This window comes from Panthera uncia, chromosome X (genome assembly GCF_023721935.1).
Source record: "Panthera uncia isolate 11264 chromosome X, Puncia_PCG_1.0, whole genome shotgun sequence".
NCBI classification, from domain to species: Eukaryota; Metazoa; Chordata; class Mammalia; order Carnivora; family Felidae; genus Panthera; species Panthera uncia.
In genome coordinates, this window is record NC_064817.1 from 66162622 (window position 1) to 66185898 (window position 23277).

The window sequence follows — 23277 nt, forward strand, 5'->3', positions numbered from 1 at the left end:
TATCCAAAATCTATAAAGAACTCACCAAACTCCACACCCGAACAACAAATAACCCAGTGAAGAAATGGGCAGAAAACATGAATAGACACTTCTCTACAGAAGACATCCAGATGGCCAACAGGCACATGAAAAGATGTTGAATGTCACTCCTCATCAGTGAAAAACAAATCAAAACCACACTCAGATATCACCTCACAACAGTCAGAGTGGCTTAAATGAACAAATAAGGAGACTATGAATGCTGGAGATGATTTGGAGAAACAAGAACCCTCTTGCACTGTTGGTGGGAATGCAAACTGGGGCAGCCGCTGTGCAAAACAATGTGGAGGTTCCTCAAAAAACTAAAAAGAGATCTACCCTATGACCTAGCAATAGGACTGCTAGGAATTTACCCAAGGGATACAGGAGTGATGATGCATAGTGGCACTTGTACCCCAATGTTTATGGCAGCACTCTCAACAATAGCCAAATTATGGAAAGAGCCTAAAAGTCCATCAACTGATGAATGGATAAAGAAATTGTGGTTTATATACACAACGTAATACTACGTGGCAATGTGAAAGAATGAAATATGGCCTTTTGTAGCAACGTGGGTATAACTGGAGAGTGTCATGCTAAGTGCAATAAGTCATACAGAGAAAAACAGATACCATATGTTTTCACTCTTATGTGGATCCTGAGAAAGTTAACAATAGTCCATGGGGGAGGGGAAGAAAAAAAAAAGAGGTTAGAGAGGGAGAGAGCCAAAGCATAAGAGACTCTTAAAACCTGAGGGTTGATGGAGGGTGGGAGGGTGTGGAGGGTGGGTAATGGGTATTGAGGAGGGCAGCTTTTGGGATGAGCACTGGGTGTTGTATGGAATCCAATTTGACAATAAATTTCGTATCAAAAAAATAAAAAGGATAAAATTAAAATAAATAAAATAAATAAAAAATAAATTATCTATTTCAGCATTACTTTCACAGTTGGCAGTTATTTTTTAAAAGAAATGCAGGAATATCATATGTATAGCTCTAAACATTGGAATTCTTCCTTGGAAAACTGCATTTTGTGACACACAAACTGGCTGACTAGAAAATACATATATTTAATTAATAATACTAGTAGTTTCAATCACTTTGTATGTAGAAATATAACAAATTATAAAAAAAAAACTGCAACGAAATGGGATTTTGGAGTCAGAAGGAATTTTGGAGAATCTAGTTCTTAAATTTTACAGATGAGAAAACTGAGGCAGTTCTTTATTAGATCCAAAATTAGTACTCTGTTTTCCTAGCTTCTGATCAGTTTTTTTTTTCTACTACACCACACAGTACACTTATGTTATGGCTGAGACCCAAACTCAATCCCTTCCCTGTTTTTCTAATGTTTGAAAGGTCATTGCAATCAAATCCCTGATTTATTTACTCTATAATAATTAGGATATGAGATTTATTTCAAAATATACCCTGCAGGTTAGCTAATGTTAAGACAATTAGATTTTATCATTAGCAGATATTAAATATAAGCAATTCCTTTGGAATTAAATTGTTTTCTATTTCATATCGCAGCTTAAAAGCTTCAGGGCCCTATAAGCCAGATGCAGAAAACCTTTGTAGTTTTGTTTTAAAACTCAAAAATTTTAAAGTAAAAATGTTAAGAATTCATAGTCAGGGTTTGATCAATGTTTTTTCCTAAATTAAATAAGGCCAATTACACTGAAACTATACTGTCTACTATGACAGCCACTAGCTACATGTGGCTATTAAACCTTTTAAATTGTACGTAGTCCAACTTGAGACTATAGCATAATGTATGAACTTGTTACATTACTATGCTCTACATTTAAAACTAATGTAATATTTTGTGTCAAATATACTAAAATTAAAAAACAATAATGAGAAAAAAGAAAAAAATAAAAAGAAATGTGGGTAGTCCAAATTTATATGGCCTCTAAGTATAAAGTACATAACCAGATTTTGAAGTTTTAATATAAAAAAAGAATGTAAAATATATTACCAATTTTTATATTGATTACATGTAGAAATGATATATTTTAGATATACCAGGTTAAATAAAATATATTATTAAAATTAATTTCACCAGTTTCTTTTTGTTTCTTATGTGACTACTAGAAATTTTTAAATTACATATGTGGCTTTCATTATATTTCTCTTGGATAGCTCTGCATCATCAATAAATATCTAGGTGTTACTGATAAACAGTTCATATATTATCAAGGAATATATAATATATTATAAAAACATTATAAAACTGCTTGCATTATCATGAGTCAATGTCTGTGCTAAAGAAGAAAAGATGTGTAAAAATATACCAAATGCAGAAATCAGCTCTAGTTAGCTTTAAGCATGTGTTTTTCCTCAGTAGATTTACATTTTTAGTTTGGTTAATAATGAAACTAGTTTATATTCCTTGAACACATATGAATTGATATGAGAGTAATATGGCCCAGAAGCATGGCAGAAAAAAAAAAAATCAGCCTTCATCTTGTTCAATCCGCGTATACATGTGAGTTGACTTAAAAACAAATACTGACATATAACACCATCAGATACTCTGAAAATACAGACTAGGCTATAACTTAAAGATTTCCACAATTGAATATGAATGCAACAAAAGATATTTATACTTTATACCTTTGCTCCATCTGAAATATTGTCCCAGTTTCCACCACTCAAAGAGAACTTGCCATTGCCTATACGTAGCAGTATCTCTTCAGGAGTATCATTGGGGCCATTAGCAAATGGAGTGTAGCTATTAATAAAATAGATTTGAATAGACATGAGGGCCTAATATACAAATTAAATCTAATTGAAAGCGATGAATATAAGACAACATGCAAATACTTACTATAGCAAATTAAGAGTATTATCTAATATTTCCCTTTACCTTTCATATCAAGTTTTATATTTCAAACAATGAACTTAATCTTCATGGATTATCTAATAAAATAGGGAGTCTTGCCGACATAAATATTTTTTCCTTTGATCAGTTAATCAAATTAAAATAAAATAAAGATGGCTTTTCGTGTGAAGCTATAGGCTTAAAATTAGACCAAAATAAAACATGCAAAGTTTGTATTCTCAGGCATAAGTTAGCAACACAAATATACTTACTATGAAGAAATTGTTAACTGTAAATTCAGAATGTATTTAGTGATTGGTTAAAATTTATTCACTAACAAATTAACAGAATTATCCAGGGAAACAGGTTAACAATATTTTTAATTAATGTCCATAAACAATGCATCAAATATTTATATCAATGTAACAAAAAAAACTCTATAGTCAATAAAATTATTATGTTGGTCAATATTCATGGACAGGAAGACAAATACATTGTTTAATGTTAAAGTAGCTTAAAATTAATATAGAATAACAAAGTGATCAGTTTGTATCATTATAACAGGTGAAACTGAAAATGGTATTCAAATTTGGGAATAAAAAGACTTATGGTTAAGAAGTATGAGGAAGATATCTTAATATGCTTATGTCTTAATTCTCTCTTGTAACAATTAGGTAGAGATAACACTAAATATATATACATACACTCACACACAAAATCATTTTCTGTTAGTCATAAAGTAAATATTTGAAAGCAGCAATCTAGAAATGGTATCCCCCATGGTTTGAAACTAGTAGCTCTAATTGCAGTTCATATGCAAACTTTTCATTACTCTTATCTTTAGTACTTGCTGTGGTCTATAACTAAATGTTTTGCATAAGTATGTAATATATCTAAAAGTATGTGGAATATGCTGATAAACAATTACCATCAATCTAATAAATAATGCAAAGTCATCATATTCATAACTTATATTTATAAAGCTCCTGTTATGTCAAGCATATTTAAATTTTACTAAATTCTTTCTTTAAAAAGTCACACCTAAGTACAATATATAATAATTACATTATAATTCTTCAAATTCCATTCTATGCAATATACTGCTAAACCTAGCCTTTTTTCTACAGCCATAAATTCTTATTCCTAAATACAAGTGCTACTAATTATTAAAAGTACAACAGCAATTATATTATTTGTAAATTACCAACATTAATATATTCAATTATTAAATTTGTTTAGTATTTATCTGTTTAAGGGAAGGCAGCTATGTGTTTCTGTAGTTGAGTATTCTGTTACTATTCATATTTTTTATAAAGTATGATCTTACTTAATCTCTATCATCAGAAGAGCCAGAATTCAAGTACTTTCAAAAAATTAACTCAATATGAAGAAACTCAGTGGGCAAGTACCCACTGAAAAAGAAATTATCATGTTCAAGTAAACATTAAAAAATTAATGCACTGAATGTATAATATCAAAATAATAATAATAATATCAAAATACATGTTTTAATTTTAAATGTTTTAGTTCTAGTTGAAATTCTTTTAATTATATATCTGAAGAGTACCACACTAAACACTTTATTTTTTATCTTTTATAAATAAACAATATATATTATTTTAAAATGTTGGTACTATTTTATTTAAGGCTATTTTCATCTGCCCATTTCTTTCCAGATGAAAATATACAGATGAAATTCAAATTATGATGTGTATTATTTTGAATATATGTTTCTTACCCAGCCAGCATCGTGTAAAAAAGGACACCCAGGCTCCAAATATCACAAGCAGCATCATAGCCCTGTTGCATAAGAACCTGAGGAAGAAATATATATTATCTGGTATCACTCAGTATAAACTCAGTTTTCTCATCTGAAAGACCATTGTTGTACTTCCAATAATCTCACAAATGTTCACAATTTAAAAACTTACATCATGTAAATCTTTTCAAAACTAGATTCATTTAATGTTAAAGGCAGAGCCTTTGCAATTAGCAAGCGTTGAATAAATGGCTAAAAATAAGGTGATCAAGTAACATGGGTCATAAAAGAAACAACTTTGAATATATGATCCCTGACTCCAATAAGCTTTCACTCCTACGCTTAGAAAAACCAGACATAGACATCAAAATTTAAGATTAATGCATACAAAGAGCCTAATATGTACTATATACAGTACTGTCTTTTCATCCTGATACTGACTCTACGAGGTACATATTATTATTTCAATTTTGAATATGAAGAAACTAAGGCAAATGTCACATAATTTGCCTAATATAAAAAAAAAACTAGTAAGTAGTGGAGTAGGTATTCTTACTCTAGAGCTTGTGCTTTTAGTGTCTATGATAATTGCCTCCTTACCATGCAAAAGATGGTAAGATGATATATACCTTTACGAAAGCAAAATGAATTTATATCTTACATTCAAGGCCTATGTATTAGAAAGAGTGGAATATTTATGGATCACAAAAACACATTTGATAAAATTCTGAATGGCTTAATTCATTTTTCATGCAATAATTTAGGTAGATGATTTTTGTTCTTGGGGCTAGTGTTAATAATATCAAACAATATATTTATTATATTCATGTGAGGTTTCTATATGAAGTTAGTAGAGTTTTGTTGAAAAATAGATGACATGGATTGTAAGACAAATATTTTTAAAAGTCTATACCAACCAAAGCAATCTACACATTCAGTGCAATCCCTATCACAATACCACCAGCACTTTTCACAGAGCTAGAACAAAGAATCCTAAAATTTGTATGGAACCACAAATACCTCAAATAGCTAAAGAAACCTTGAAAAGGAAAAGCAAAGCTGGAGGCATCACAATTCTGGACTTCAAGTCATATTACAAAGCTGTAGTCATGAAGACAGTATGGTACTGGCAAAAAAAAAAGAAAAAAAGAAAAAAAAAAGACACACAGATCATTAGGACAAAATAGAAAAACCCAGAAATGAACCCATAACTCTATGGTCAATTTATCTTCGTCAAAGGAGGAAAGAATATCCAATGAGAAAAAGGTGTCTTCAACAAATGGTGTTGGGAAAACTGGAAAGTAACATGCAAAGGAATGAAACTGGACCACTTTCTTACACTATACACAAAAATAAATGCAGAATGGATTAAAGACCAAAAAAAAAATGGATTAAAGAACTAATGAGAGACAGGAAACCATTAAAATCCTAGACGAGAACTGAGGCAGTAACCTCTTTGACATTGGCCTTAGCAACTTCTTTCTAGATGTGTCTCCTGAGGCAAGGTAAACAAAAGCAGAAATAAACTATTGGGACCACATCAAAATAAAAATATTCTGTATAGCAAAGGAAAATAGTCAACAAAACTGAAAGGCAACCTTCTGATGGGAGAAGATATTTGGGAATGACATATCTGATAAAGTGTTAGTGTAAAACCACTATAAAAAACATAAAACTCAACACCCAAAAACAGTTACAAATAATAATCCAGTTAAGATATGGGCAGAAGACATGAATAGACATTTTTCCAGAGAAGACATCCAGATCACTAACAGACACATGAAAAGATGCTCAACATCACTCACCATCAGGGAAATACAAATCAAACTACAATGAGACATTACCTGATACTGGTCATATTGGCTAAAATTAACAACACAGGAAACAGCAGGTTTTGGTGAGGATGCAGAGAAAAGGGAACCCTCTGACACTGTTGGTGGGAATGCAAACTGGTACAGCAACTGTGGAAAACAGTATGGAGGTTTCTCAAAAAGGTAAAAATAGAACTACCTTATGATCCACCACTGCACTATTAGGTATTTGCTCAAAGGATAAAAAATACTAATTCAAAGGGATACATGCACCCCAATGTTTATAGCTGCAATATCTCCAATAGCCAAATTATGGAAACAGCCCACGTGCCCATCAACTGATGAATAGACAAAAAAGTTGTGGTATATATACACAATGGTATATTGCTAAGCCATCAAAAAGAATGAAATCTTGCCACTTGCAAGGTAGAGAGTATTATGTTAGCCAAAATAAGTCCTTCAGAGAAAGACAAATACCATGTGATTTCACTCATATGTGGAATTTAAGAAACAAAACAAAGGATCAAAGGTGAAAAAAAAGACACAGAGAGGCAAACCAAGCAACAGACTCTTAAGTATAGAGAACAAACTAATGATTACTAGAAGGGTGGGTGGGGTGCTGGATAAAATAGATTATGGGGATTAAGCAGTGCACTTGTGAAAAGCAATGGGTGTTGTATGTAAGGGTTGAATCACTAAATTGCACACCTGAAAATAATATTGCACTGTATGTTAACTAACCAGAATTTAAATAAAAACTTAAAAATATAAAAAAAAAATAAACCCACTGCTAATGCTTTTAGGCATAAAAACAGAATAAAAATACTATTAATGCCTTAACACTGGGGAGTGCATAACCAGGAGCATGAACATTTCATTTATTAAAGGTTAAAAATATTAATGTTTGGCTTTGACAATTGTCATACATGACTAATGAGTATCTAACTTAAACTTCAATATATAATTTTTTCTTAGTCGAAATGTACTTACAAGAACAAGCATATGTGCAAACTTGAGAAGGTAAAGAGTTTATCAAAATACCTGTGTAATTGGCTTACCTACATAACACAAGTAGGGACCACAAAGGCTAATAAATAATGAGATATAGCTAAACCACTCACATCACACAACTTCCCTCCAATTTACTATATGTTCCTTTAACTCAGGATCATTTTTAGACCTCAGTAGACACTAAATATTAGTAGGAAATTATAAGTTGTTTGCTTTTATAAAAAATAAAATGTTTTTGGGGATATATTATTTTTTTGCAACATAGTTATAGTAGAAAAGCATCTCTAAGTAAACCTTAAGAGGTTGGTCAGGTTGATACATATCAAAAAGTGAATGCATATTTTTCTTTACTGTTAAGCCAAAATTGTACTCATTAGCATATCTTTTAGCAAACAAACATTCTATTTCCTGTGATGAAATAGTGAATTTATACCCCCATAAATGCTATTACTTATTCAAATATCTGCACGGATACTTGAATCTTTCTGATTCTAGTTTAAAAGAGAATGTATTTCATATACTTTATTGCTAATCTTTGAAAAGGTCTGAAATTTAGAAACTAATCCTACACAAAACCTCTGTATTTCATTCATAAAATTTTATAAATATTAATTTATTGCTTAGCAGAGGCTTCAGCATTTGATAATAAAACTTTTCAAAGTATTTTGAGGGGAGCCTGGGTGGCTCAGTTGGTTGAGCATCGGACTCTTGAATTCAGCTTAGGTCGTGGTCCCAGAGTCGTTGGATCAAGCCCAACAGGCTCTGTGTTGAACACTGGGTGTGGAGCCTAAGATTCCCTCTCTTCCTCTCTCTTTGCCCCTCCCCCACTAATGTGCTCGCGTGTGTGTGAGTGCACATGCTCTCTCTCTCTCTCTCTCAAAAAAAAAAAAAAAAGGTATTTTGAAAATACAAATACTACCCAAAGATAGTTCAAGCACTAGTTATGGAGAAACGGTTTTCAGACGACCACTTGAAAACCTTCACTATTACAATGATGAGAATGTCATAATACAATGGCAGTCTGTGAAGATAAAAAGCATCAATGGGCTGTATTCTACTTTGTGGATCTGAACTCATTTAAAAATGTTTACCTCCCGACTAACCTGAAAATATTTACCTAATCATTAATCTAAACATAAACATACTCTGTATTTTTCCTTTCAATGTCTGACATTAAAATGTTCATTTGGGGGGCGCCTGGGTGGCTCAGTCGGTTAAGCGTCCGACTTCAGCTCAGGTCACGATCTCACTGTCCGTGAGTTCGAGCCCCGCGTCGGGCTCTGGGCTGATGGCTCAGAGCCCGGAGCCTGCTTCCGATTCTGTGTCTCCCTCTCTCTCTGCCCCTCCCCCGTTCATGCTCTGTCTCTCTCTGTCTCAAAAATAAATAAACGTTCAAAAAAAAAATTTTAAAAAAAAATTTAAAAAAAATAAATAAAATGTTCATTTGGGACACACGTAGCCCTAACCTTTTTCCAGTGAGAAGTTTCCATCATACCAGATCCACAATATTAAGTCAATATTAAAAATTCAGCCATTAAAATGGTTATTCCATACCCTTCTGTTGTCTACTGCATAAATGATAGAATATTTATGATGAATATATATCCTATATTTAACAGAAAAGCCCAAATCTCAAATATTCTACCTTCTTATCCTTACAAAAGCCTTAAATATTCTAGAAAGGCTATTTTTTCAATGTCTAAGCTATATTTCTTAAACCTAGGGGCAGTGCAATAACCCCTTTGTGCATCATGTATTTGTTCCAATATTTATTTTTGGAAATACAGTTTCTATATATTGTAATGTGATAAAAATTTGTACATTCATTATTCTATGTACTTAATTGAAATAGAGATTAAATTACATTTCCTGGATATGTACATAATTTTTATATGGCAAACCTCTTATCATAAAAACTTTATAAATCAGTTGTTATGTTTCCTCTTCAACATCAACATCTTAAAGGAAGAAAACAAATTTTTAATATGGGAATTTTTCATTAATAAGTTATTTTTTACTTTCTATATTTTTATTATTAAATATACTATTTCATACCTGAAACCAATATAACACTGTATGCAAATTTTACTTCAATAAAAAATATATATACTTTTTGAAACATAATTTATTGTAAAATTGGTTTCCATACAACACCCAGTGCTCATCCCAACAAGTACCCTCCTCCCTGCCCATCACCGACTTTCCCCTCTCCCCCACCTCCCATCTACCCTTAGTTTGTTCTCAGTCCTTAAGAGTCTCTTATGGTTTGCCTCCCTCCCTCTCCAAAACTTTTTTTTTTCCTCTTCCCCTCCCCCATGGTCTTCTGTTACATTTCTCAAGATCCCCATATGAGTGAAAACATATGGTATCTGTCTTTCTCTGCCTGGCTTATTTCACTTAGCATAATACCCTCCAGATCCATCCACTTTGCTACAAATGTCAAGATTTCATTCTTTCTCATTGTCAAGTAGTATTCCATTGCATACATAAACCATATCTTCTTTATCCATTCATCAGTTGATGGACATTTAGGCTCTTTCCATAGTTTGGCTATTGTTGAAAGTGCTGCTATAAACATTGGGGTACAAGTGCCCCTATGAATCACCACTCCTGTAACTTTGGGGTAGATTCCTAGCAGTGCTATTGCTGGGTCACAGGGTAGATCTCTTCTTAGTTTTTTGAGGAACCTCTACACTGTTTTCCAGAGAGGCTGCACCAGTTTGCATTCCCACCAGCAGTGCAAGAGGGTTTCCATTTCTCCACATTCTCTCCAACACCTATACTCTCCTGATTTGTTCATTTTAGCCACTCTGACTGGAGTGAGGTGATATCTCAGTGTGGTTTTGATTTGTATTTCCCTGATGAGGAGTGACGTTGAGCATCTTTTCATGTGCCATCTGGATGCCTTCCTTGGAAAAGTGTCTATTCATGCCTTCTCCGCATTTCTTTAATGGATTGTTTGTTTTTCAGGTGTGGAGTTTGGAGAGTTATTTATAGATTTTAGATACTAGCTCTTTGTCTGATATTTCATTTGCAAATATCTTTTCCCATTCTGTTGGTTGCCTTTTAGTTTTGTTGATTGTTTCCCATGCAGTGCAGAAGCTTTTTATCTTCATGAGGTCCCAATAGTTCATTTTTGCTTTAATTTCCTTGTTTTTGGAGATGTGTCTAGCAATAAATTGCTGCGGCTGAGGTCAATGAGGTTGTTGCCTGCTTTCTCCTCTAGGGTTTTAATGGTTTCCTGTCTCACATTCAGGTTTTTCATCCATTTTGAGTTTACTTTTGTGTATGGTGTAAGAATGTGGTCTAGTTTCATTCTTCTGCATGTTGCTGTCCAGTTCTCCCTGCACAATTTGTTAAAGAGGCTTTTTTCCGTTGGATACTCTTTCCTGCTTTGTCAAAGATCAGTTGGCCATACACTTCTGGGTCAAGTTCTGGGTTTTCTATTCTATTCCATTGGTCTATGTGTTTGCTTTTTTGACAGTACCATACTGTCTTGATGATTATAGCTTTGTAGTAGAGGCTAAAGTCTTGGATTGTGATGCCTCCTGCTTTGGTCTTCTTCTTCAATATCACTTTGTCTATTCAGGGTCTTTTGTAGTTCCATACAAATTTTAGGATTGCTTGTTCTAGCTTTGCAAAGATTGCTGGTACAATTTTGATTGGGATTGCATTGAATGTGTAGATAGTTTTGTGTAGTATTGGCATTTTAACAGTATTTAGTCCTCCAATCCATGAGCATGGAATGCTTTTCCATTTCTTTGTATCTTCTCCAATTGTTTTCATAAGCTTTCCATAGTTTTCAGCATACATATATTTTACATCTTTGGTTAGGTTTATTCCTAGGTATTTTATGATTCTGGGTGCAATTGTGAATGGGATCAGTTTCTTTATTTGTCTTTCTGTTGCTTCATTATTGGTGTATAAAAATGCAACCGATTTCTGTACATTAATTTTGTACCCTGCACCTTTGCTGAATTCATGTATCAGTTCTATCAGACTTTTGGTTGAGTCTTTCGGGTTTTCCATGTATTATATCATGTCATCTGCAAAAAGTGAAAGCTTAACTTTATCTTTGCCAATTTTGATGCCTTTGATTTCCTTTTGCTGTCTGATTGCTGATGCTAGGACTTTCAATAATATGTTAGACAACAGCGTTGAGAGTCAACATCCCTATTGTGTTCCTGATCTCAGGGGGAAAGTTCTCAGTTTTTCCCCATTGAGGGGGATAGTCGCTGTGGGCTTTTCATAAATGGCCTTTATGATGTTTAAGTATGTTCCTTCTATCCAGACTTTCTTGAGAGTTTTCATCAAGAAATGATGTTGTATTTTGTCAAATGTTTTTCTGCATCTATTGACAGGACTAGAAGAACAGCAAAGTCACCCCAATCCAACAAGAGAAGAGAAATAATGAAGATCAGAGCAGAAATAAACAATCCAAAAAAGCAGTAGAACATATCAGTGAAACCAAGAGTTGGTTTTTGGAAAAAAAAATTGATAAACTTCTAGCCATGCTTCTCAAAAAGAAAAGAGAAATGACCCAAGTAGATAAAATCACGAAGGAAAATGGATTTATTATAACCAATCCCTCAGAAACACAAGCAATTATCAGGGAATACTATGAAAATTATATGCCAACAAACTGGAAAACCTGGAATGCATGGACAAATTCCTTAACACCCACCCACTACCAAAACTCAAATGGGAAGAAATGGAAAATTTGAAGAGACCCATAACTAGTGAAGAGATTGAATGAGATGTCAAAAATGTCCGAACAAATTACAGTCCTGGACCAAATGGCCTCCCTGGGTAATTCTACCAGACATTTAAAGCAGAGTTAATACCTATCCTTCTCAAGCTGTTCCAGAAAATGGAAAGTGAAGGAAAACTTCTGGATTCATTCTATGAACCTAGCATTACTTTGATTCCCAAACCAGATAGAGACCCATCAAAAAAGACAACCAGAGGCCAATATCCTTGATGAATATGGATGCCAGAATTCTTAGCAAGATAACTAGCAAATTGAATTCAACAGCATATAAAATGTTTTATTCACCATGATCAAGTGGGATTCATTCTTGGGCTGCAGGGCTGGTTCAATATTTGCAAATCAACCAATGTGAAAAATCACATCAATAAAAGAAAAGAAAAAATATTTTTCTAATAGCTACATTAAAATACAGATTTGTTGATATTCAAATACAAATGTCTTGCTATATGTGATGTGAAATATTATCCTGAAAGTTATAGTATTTGATATAAAAAAACAGAAAACATGCACATGGATAAGAATTCATCCTCAAATTATTTTACTCTTCTTCTCTGACTTGAAACATTAAATTTTTCAAACATCTGACTTGAAACATTCAATTTTTTTTAAATTTTTTTTAACGTTTTATTTATTTTTGAGACAGAGAGAGACAGAGCATGAACGGGGGAGGGGCAGAGACAGAGGGAGACACAGAATCGGAAGCAGGCTCCAGGCTGTGAGCCATCAGCCCAGAGCCCGACGCGGGGCTCGAACTCACGGACCTCGAGATCTGACCTGAGCTGAAGTCGGACGCTTAACTGACTGAGCCACCCAGGCGCCCCATAAACATTCAATTTTTTAACATGAAGATTTTTGTGTATTCTGATTTATGTTGTATATATGATAATTCATATGGGTTATCATTATTCATAGCATATAAGAACAGTTCCTAACTTATAAACAATAATATGTATATGGCCAATTCCATCCCTGATTTATTTTTTATCAATCATAATTATAGTCCTGTTGAGGTTGCTACTGTCAAAGCTTCTATCCCCAGTATCAGAAGTGACTGTTGGAAGTTGGTAAAAATGAAGCCTATACCCCTTTACCTCCCCAGACTCACCTTTCTCGACTCTTCCCTCTAAGATCTACAAGTGAGTGTTATGTGCCAAGAAAAATCCCCCTGCTTATAAAAATCCCTGTGAAGCTGTTTGCTCCAGGAATTATATCTTAAAGACAATCATGGGTGGTACTGCCCTTATAAGTTATATATAATGTTAAATATAAATTACCTCTTCTTCAGCACAAACTAAAATATCTGCAAATTTATCCTGGTTTTATTACTATGTGAATGCTGGGTCTTGAAAAATTTATTTAAGTACTTTGAGCCTCAATTACTTCATTTGGAATATTTAATGTTGAAAATGGGGTTATCTCTATTCTCCTCCCAGCTCTACAGGGGTATGATTCTGATGTTAGCACATAACACAAGAGAATACAATAGTCTGATTATTATATATTCAGGCTAGTTTCAGATGTGAGTTACTAGTTTGAATATTTATATTAAGGGTAATCAGAATTTTTGGATTTAAACAGCTTTATAGTTGGGAAAAGATAAGATAACTCAGTTTTTACCTATCAACTATAACACATACATGACATTATATATATTCAACTAAAAGAAAAGAACAAAAGGCTAATACTAAAGTTTTAAAGAATACCTCAGGTGCTACAAAGTTTGCAGTGTAGCATGGAGTTAAAAGAATTCCATTTTCTCCACGAAGCTGTTTTGCAAACCCAAAATCACAGATCCTAATGGAGTCTGCATTGGCCGATTCATCCATATATAAAATATTACTAGGTTTAAGATCACGATGAACAACCTTGAACATAAAAGAAAAAAATATATTTCTATAGCAAACTATATCTATATATCTATGAAATAACACATTTTGAGTTAACATATTTCCAGGAAAAATAACTTTCTAAATTATAAAAATTTGAAAATGACACTCTCTCCAGTGTTGGTAGCCTTGACAGCCTGAAGTATGTCCCAGTTTCCATTCAAGCCACAAAGTTCATTAAACATTTCCAATCTCAAAATATTAAAACTCAATTCTCAGTTCCATTTCTAGAAATAAGGGACTAAGACCCTACTCAACGCTCTCCTCCCCACAATAAACAACTCTAAAACTTGAACAAAATTAAAAAATCAACTACATGAAGGTACTGGAGAATGGACAGAAGCAGACAGACTCTGATGGAATGCGTACACTTTGTTAAGGAGGGAAAATAGGGAGCTATAAGTAAGGACCCCATATCTGTGGCTTTTAGCCTAGGATTAAGTGTAGTTCTTATGTCACCCAGTGATGGTGAAAACACATGTGGAAAAGCCCAGTCTTTCTGGCATGGAGGAACATAAAAGAGATGCTAAAAAACAGTGAATGCTTGGGAGGAATTCTGTACAAAAAAGAGCCAAAACTGACTCCTGAGTCAAAAATGTATAGAAGAGGCTCAACGTAATTCATACAAAGACAAAAGATAACAGAGTCCAGAGTTGATGCCCAAAAAGCAAAGAGTTTTCAGTGCAAACACTGCCATTAAAATTATCCACCAAAAAAATAATAATAATCATTGAAGAAAAATATCATTACAAAAAAATCTTCATAATATTCAAATATACAGTATATAATCCAAAATTATCTAATTAACAAAGAACCAAGTAAATGGAACACAGTTTCAGGAAAAGAGAGTATCAATCAATTCCAAGTCCAAGATGAACCATATTGGACCTAACAGATGATTTTAAAGTGGCTGTTGTTATATGTGACATGATGAAGCTGCTAACTAATGCCATGGTATTAATCAAATTGCAATACATAAATGTATCAAATCAATATGTTGTACACCTTAAAGTTACATAATGTTATATGTCAATTATATCTCAATAAAATGAATTATTCAAAATTCACAAAACATTAAAAAATTAAAACACAAAAAGGCTATTATAATTACATCAATGAAGTTAAAAACATGCTTTCAATGAATGAAACTCTCAAGAAGAAAAACAGAAACAATGAAAACAAAATGAAATGCTAGAAATGGAAAATTTTCTAAACTTCCTTATGTGATGATTTTCTTACTAATACTATACACTTCATTTATTCTAGTCCTATATTTGATCAGCATTTCACTACACTAAAAGTTACTTAAAGATAAGGACCAAGTCTTACTCATGCTTGAATCTGCAATACCTTTTACAATGCCTGGCATGAAGAAATGTTCAATATACGCCTGTCAAGTTATTTAATTGATGTAAGAACCTGAAGGTTTCCAAAATAAAAGGGAGGAGTGATCAGGATGGTGGAGAAGTAGGGGGACCCTGGCCTTTCATTGTCCCTCAAACACAGCTGTAATGAGGTCAGATTACTTGGAGTATCCAAGAAATAGATCTGCAGAGTGGCAGAAGTATCTCCATAGTTGGAGGGAGACAGCTTGGCAAATGCAAGGTGCATGGAGGTGATTTGGGGGACAGAAAAAATCAGAGTCGTAGAGGGGAGGAAACCCTTTCTGGAGAGACAAAGGGGCGAGACAGAGAGAAGGGTTGAGAAAGTGTGGCATCGCATTAACACAAGAGGAAAATCTCTCTGGACCATGGATTGGGAAGCAAGAAGTAATGAGTGTCCCCGTTCGGTTTTGCAAACAGCTTTTGGAGCTCAAACTCTGAGGTTTTGGAAGTGTGCGACTTTCTCCAGAGTGGACTCATGGCTCATGGTCCTGGGGAGGAAGGATCTGGCCCTGGAGTGCATACCATGTAGATATTTATGGTGTGCACTGGGAAAGAACAGTCCCCTTCCTGGAGTACTTTTGGAAGAAAGTTTGTTGCCTCCCCAAGGACAAAAGACCCTGCAGGTGCCAGCCAAAAGCCTTTTATCAGCAGGGTGGAGAGGCTCTACTCCAGAGGACGGAAGCAGATCCACACCTTGCCAGGTCTTTAAGAGTTTGGGTTTTGAATCCCAGCCATGAACCAAGGAGAGGCACGGGATAGTTGTGGCACAGGAAAAACTTACTGCCATCGCTATTCTGTGAAGGCTTCCTGTATAGTGAGGCTTTTAAGATCCCCGCTCTGGAGACAAGAGATTGGTGTGGTGCCATTTTCCCCACCAAAACCAACATGGTGAGATTTCAGAGAGCAACACAGTTACCCCTAGTGGAGGCGGGCCCCAATTTCACCAAACCCTTCACCTCTGTGCCTAGTAACTGCTTATTTACTGGGGCAAGACTGATTCCTAGCCAGCGCAGCTGGCCTCTTTTCCAGACCAGCATAGCTAACACCTTTCAGGCACCAAGAGAGAACTCTTTTTGTTTCTTTTTTCCTCTTTCTTTTTTTCTTTTGTAATCAGGCTCATAATACCTGATTTTTTTTTTTTTTGTCATTTCATCTTCTATTTTTCCTTGGATCAGACTTTTTTATTCTTTTCTTTTTCCTACTTTTCTCTTTCCTTCTACTTTTTTCTTTCTTTTTCCTTGGAATCAGCTTTATAGTTTTTTTGATTCTCTGTTTGTTGTGTGTGTGTGTGTGTGTGTGTGTGTGTTCCCTTTCTTTTTCTTTTTTTTATGGGATCAAGCTACTGACACCTCTTTTTCCCCCCACAGTTCCTTCAACAAACAAATCAAAGCACACCTGGGTAAAGGCCCAACACTCCACTACTGCAAGGCAGGAGGATCTCTGCAGAGGACTGACTAATGGGAAAAAACAGCCAAAACGAAACAGCAGAGTGCCAACATTGTAAACCAGAAACACTTGCTGAAATGCCAGGATTTTTCATTTAGTAGTACTGACAGGTGCAGGAAACATAACAAGCTTTTAAAACACACAAAAACAGAAACTTAGCCAAAATGAGAGGATGGAGGAATTCTCCCCAAAAGAAAGGTCAAGAAGAAATCACAGTCAGGACTTGCTCAAAACACATATAAACAATATATATGAAGAAGAATTTAGAACAACAATCATAAGACTGCTAGTTGAGCTTGAAAAAAGCATAATACACACAAGAGAGACCCTTGCTGTGGATCACAGACTTAAGAACTAGTCAGGATGAATTTTAAAATGCTACAGGTGAGATACAAAAGAAACTAGATACAGTGACAGTGAGGATGAAAGAAGCAGGGGAGACAATAGGTGAAATAGAATATAAAATTATGGAAAATAATGAAGCTGAAAAGAATAGGGAAAAGAAATTACTAGATCATGAGGGGAGAATTATGGATATAAGTGATTCCATGAAATGAAACAATACCCATAACATAGGAGTCTCAGAAGAAGAAGAGCACGAAACAGGGGCAAAAGTTTTATATGAACAAATTATAGCTGAGAACTTCCCAATCTGGGGAAGGAAACAGGCATTCAAGTCCAAGAGTTACAGAGAACTCCCTTCAAGATCAACAAAAACAGGTCAACATCACAACATATCATAGTTAAACTTGCAAAATACAAGGATAAAGAGAAAATTCTGAAAGCAGCTAGGAACAAATGGTCTTTAACCTACAAAGGTAGACACATAAGGTTAGCAGCAGACTTGCCCACCAAAACTTGGCAGGCCAGAAGGGAGTGGCAGGAAATATTCAATATGCTGAATAAAAAAATATGGAGCCAAGAATCATTGATCCAACAAGGCTGTCATTCAGAATAGAAGGAGAGATAAAGACTTTCCCAGACAAAGAAAAAATATGAGAGTTCATGACTACTAAAGCAACCCTTCAAGAAATTTTAAGGAGGACTCTTTGAGAAAAAAAAAAAAAAAGACCAAAGCAGCAAAGACTACAAAGGGTCAGACAACATCACCAGAAACATGAAATCTAAAGATAACACAATAACACTAAATTCATATATTTCAATAATCACTCTGAATGTAAATGGACTAAACGCTCCAATCAAAAGGTATAGGGTATCAGAACAGATAAAAAAAAAACAAGATACATCTATATACTGCTGTGAAGGAACTCAGTTTATACCTGAGGACACCTGCAGAGTGAAAGTGAGGGGATGGAGAACCATCTATCATGCTAATGTATGTCAAAGGAAAGCTGAAGTAACCACACTTCTTTCATACAAACTAGATTTTATTTATTTGTTTATTTATTTATTTATTTGTTTGTTTATTTATTTACAATTTTTTAATGCTTACTTATTTTTGAGAGGAGACAGAGTGTGAGTGGGGGAGGAGCATAGAGAGAGAGAAACACAGAATCCGAAGCATGTTCCAGGCTCTAAGATGTCAGCACAGAGCCCAAGGCAGTGCTCAAACTCATGAACCGCAAGATCATGACCTGAGCCGAAGTCGGACGCTTACTGACTGAGCCACCCAGGTTACCATACAACTAGATTTTAAAGCAAAGACTGTAGCTAGAAGTTAAGATGGGCATTATATAATATTTAAGTGGCTTATCCATCAAAAATATCAAATAATTGTAAATATTTATGCCCCCAAGTTGGAAGAACATGAATATGTAAATATATTAGTAATAAACATAGAGAAATTCATTGATAGTAACACCATAATAGTAGAAGACTTTAATACCCCACTTATAGGAAAGGAGAGATCATCTAAGCAGAAAAGCAAAGAGGAAACAATGGATTTGAATGACATAGTGTATCGGATGAACTTAAATATATTCACAACATTTCATCCTAAAGCAGCAGAGTACACATTCTTTTTGGTGCACATGAAATGTTCTCGAGAATAGATCACATAATGTGTCACAAATCAGCCCTCAACAGGTACAAAAGATAGAGATCATACCATACATTTTTTTCAGATCACAACATTATGAAAATTCAAGTGAACCACAAGAAAAAATTTGGAAAGCTCTCAAATATGTGGAGGTTAAAGAACATCCTACTAAAGAATGAATGGGTGAGACAAGAAATTAAAGATGAAGTAAAAAGTACATGAAAGCAAATGAAAATAAAAACATGACAGTCCAAACCATGTGGGATGCAGCAAAGGCAGTTCTAAGAGGAAAGTACATTGCAATTCAGGCCTATCTGAAAAATCAAGAAAGGTTCCAAATACACATCCTAAACTTACACCTAAAGTACCTAGAAAAGGAGCAGTAAGTAAAGCAAAAAAGGCAGCAGAATAAGGGAAGTAATAAAGATTAATGCAGAAATACATGATATATAAACAAACAAACAAAAAACATGGTAGAACAGATCAATGAAACTAAAAGCTGGTTTTTTGAAAGAATAAACAAAACTGATAAACCCTTAGCTAGACTTCTCAAAAAGAAAAAAAAAAAAAAAAAGAGAGGATCCAAATAGGCCAAATCACATATGGAACAGGACAGATCACAACCAACACCAAGAAATACAAACAATTATAAGAGAATACTATGAAATATTATATGCCAAAAACTGGATAATCTGGACAAAATGCACAAATTCCTAGACAGTCACACACTACCAAAACTCAATCAGGAAGAAACAGAAAATTTGAATAGGCCAATAAGCAGCAAAGAAATTTAATCAGTTATCAAAAATGTCCCAACAAAATAAGAGTCCTGGGCCAGATGGTTTCCCAGGGGAATTCTACCAGACATGTAAAGCAGAGTTAATACATATTCTCAAACTTTTCCAAAAAATAGAAATGGAAGGAAAGCTTCCAAACTCATTCTATGAAGCCAGCATTACCTTGATTCCAAAACCAAAGACTCCTCTAAAAAGGAGAATTACAGGCCAATATCCCTGATAAACGTGGATGTAAAAATTCTCAACAAGATAGTAGGAACTCAAATTCAATAGTACATTAAAAGGATTATTCACCATGATTAAGTGGAATTTATTTCTGGGCTTTAGGGCTCATTTAATATTTGTAACTTAATCAATTTGATAAAACACATTAATAAAAGAAAGGATAAAAACCATATGATCCTTTCAATAGATGAATAAAAAGCATTTGACAAAATGTAGCATCCTTTCTTGATAAAAACCCTGAAGAAAGTAGGGATAGAAGGGAATATACCTCAACATCATAAAAGTCATATATGCAAGGCCCATAGCTAATATCATCCCAAATGGGGAAAAACTGTCAGGAAAACAACAATGGGATGTTCACTGTCACCATTGTTGTCCAACATAGTACTGGGAACCCTAGCATCAGCAATCAGACAACAAAAAGCAATAAAAGGCATACAAATTGGCAAAGAAGAAGTCAAACTTTCACTCTTCACAGATGACATGATACTCTACATGGCAAATCTAAAAGACCGAACGAAAAATCTGCTAGAACTGATATGTGAATTCAGCAAAGTCACAGGATATAAAATGAACATACAGAAGTTTGTTACATTTCTATACACAAGTACTGAAGCAGCAGAAAGAGAAATCAAGAAATCAATCCCATTTATAATTGCAACAAAAACCATAAGATAACTACGAATAAACTTAACCAAAGAGGTAAAAAATCTGTTTGTTGAAAACTTTGGAAAGCTTATGAAAGAAACTGAAGGAGAAACACAGAAGTGGAGAACATTCCATGTCCATGGATTGGAAGAAAAACATATTGTTAAAATGTCTATACTACCAAAGCAATCTACACATTCAATACAATCATTACCGAAATAACAGCAGCATTCTTCACAGAGTTACAAGAAACAATCCTAAAATTTTATGGATCCAGAAAAGACCCTGAATAGCCAAAGTAATGCTGACAAAGGAAAGCAAAGCTGGAGGCATCACAATTCCGGACGTCAAGCTATATTACAGAGCTCTAATCATCAAGACAGTACGGTACTAGCACAAAAACAGACACAAAGATCGATGGAACAGAATAGAAAACCCAGAAATGGACCCAAAAATATATGGACAACTGATCTTAGACAAAGAAGGAAAGAGTATCCAATGTAAAAAAGATGGTATCTTCAGCAAATGGTGCTGGGAAAACTGGACAGCAACATGTAGAAGAATGAAACTGGACTACTTTCTTACACCATGCACAAAAATAAATTCAAAATGTGTGACTGGAAACCATCAAAATCCTATACAAGAAAACAGGCAACAACCTCTTTGACCTTGGCTGGAGCAACTTCTTACTAGACATGTCTCCAGAGGCACGGGAAACAAAAGTAAAAATGAAATATTAGGACATCATCAAAATAAAAATATTCTGCACAGTGAAGGAAATAATCAACAAAACTAAAAGACAACTGATGAAATGGGAGAAGATATATGCAAATGACATATCAGATAAAGGGTTAGTATCCAAAATCTATGAGGATCTTGTCAAACTCAACACCCAAGAAACAAATAATACAATAAATAAATGGGCAGAAGACATGAATAGACTCTTTTTCAAAGACATCCAGATGCCTGAGAAGATTCTGAATATCACTCATCATTCAAGAAGTAGAAATCAAAACCACGATGACACACCACTTCACACCTGTTAGAATGGCTAAAATTAACAACTTAGGAAACAAGAGATTTTGGCGAGGATATGGAGTAAAAGGAACCCTTTTGCACTGTTGGTGGGAATGCAAACTGGTGCAACTACTCTGGAAAACAGTGTGGAGTTTTCTCAAAAAATTAAAAATAGAACTGCCCTATGACCCAGTAATTGCACAACCAGGAATTTATCCAAAGTATACAAAAATGCTGATTCAAAGGGGCATATGTACCCCAACGTTTATATCAATGCTATCAACAATAGCCAAATTATGGAAAGAGCCCAAATGTCCATCCACTGATAAATGGATTAAGAAGATGTGGTATATATATATACAATGGAATACTATCTAGCAATCAAAAAGAATGAAATCCTGTCATTTGCAACAATGTGGATGGAACTAGAGTGTATTATGCTAGTGAAATAAGTTAAGCAGAGAAAGACAAATATCATATGATTTCACTCACATGTGGAATTTAATAAACACAACAGATTGACATAGGGGAAGGGAAGGAAAGATAAGATAAAAGCACAGAGGGGGGGCAAACCATAAGAGATTCTTAAATACAGAGAACAAACTAAGGGTTGCTGGAGGGGTGTTGGGTGGGGGAATGGGCTAAATGGGTGATGGGAATTAAGGAAGGCACTTGTTGAGATGAGCACTGGGTGTTATTTGTAAATAATGAATCACTGGGTTCTATTCATGAAACCAATACTACACTGTATGTTAACTTATTGAATTTAAATTAAAAAAATAAGTGTATAAATTAAAATAGTAATGAAAAAAGTTATCTTTTTACTCTTCTCAAAAATTCTGATCACACTTTTTTTAGAGAGCGTTGGTAACAAAAATCAAGGAATTAAATTATAATAGAATTATTCCTTTAGCACTATGCATTTTATTTTAAAATATTGAAAATATACTCTCTTAAACCACACACTGAGTAGTCTTATTTTTCTCAATTATAATAAGGCCCTATGTAGAATTTTCATTGTGCCAATTCTTAATAGTCCATTTTTAAGTGTTTTCATCTTAAGCAAGTATAGTTGCACAACTATGATGGATTCAAACGAAACTTTTAAATGATTTGTGACTTTGTTTCCTTGTATAGTTGTATATAATAAAAGTTGACTTTTTTTCATAATTCAATTCCTTTGCTTTCTTTATGAAGACATAGGAAGCAAAATAACAGGCCTGCTCCTCAACTACAAGTTTTAATATGCTAATACTTCAAATGTTTAGAATCCAAATTTGCTATTGTATTTGGAGGAGGGGTTGGCAAGGGTCAAGATATATAGTCCTCTGGAAATTTTTGTAAAGAAGACATACAGATGGCCAACAGACACATGAAAAGATGCATTTCATCATCAGGAAATGCAAATCGATACCACAATGAGTTACCACCTTACAATTATCAAATGGCTAGAATCAAAAAGACAAGTAATAACAAGTGGTAGCAAGGATGTGGAAAATAGGAAGTCTCGTGCACTGTTGATGGGAATGTTAAGTAAATTGGTACAACCAGTGTGGAAAACAGTATGGAGATCCCTCAAAAAAAACAAAAAAAAGAAAAATAGAAATACCATATGATCTAATAATACTAGTAGTATTTACACAAAGAAAACAAAAATACTAATTGAAAAAGATATAGG

At 34.2% G+C, this 23277-nt stretch overlaps 1 protein-coding gene across 1 annotated transcript in view; it reads right to left on the reverse strand.

Moving 5' to 3' along the window:
• RPS6KA6 (ribosomal protein S6 kinase A6) overlaps nt 1-23277 on the reverse strand; it is a 216572-nt gene that overhangs the window by 36729 nt on the left and 156566 nt on the right. The window contains exons 18-20 of the mRNA XM_049644017.1: nt 13900-14061; nt 4583-4659; nt 2637-2754 (exon numbers count right to left, since the gene is read on the reverse strand). Coding sequence (XP_049499974.1) covers nt 2637-2754; nt 4583-4659; nt 13900-14061 — 357 coding nt within the window. The remainder of the gene's footprint in view (nt 1-2636; nt 2755-4582; nt 4660-13899; nt 14062-23277) is intronic.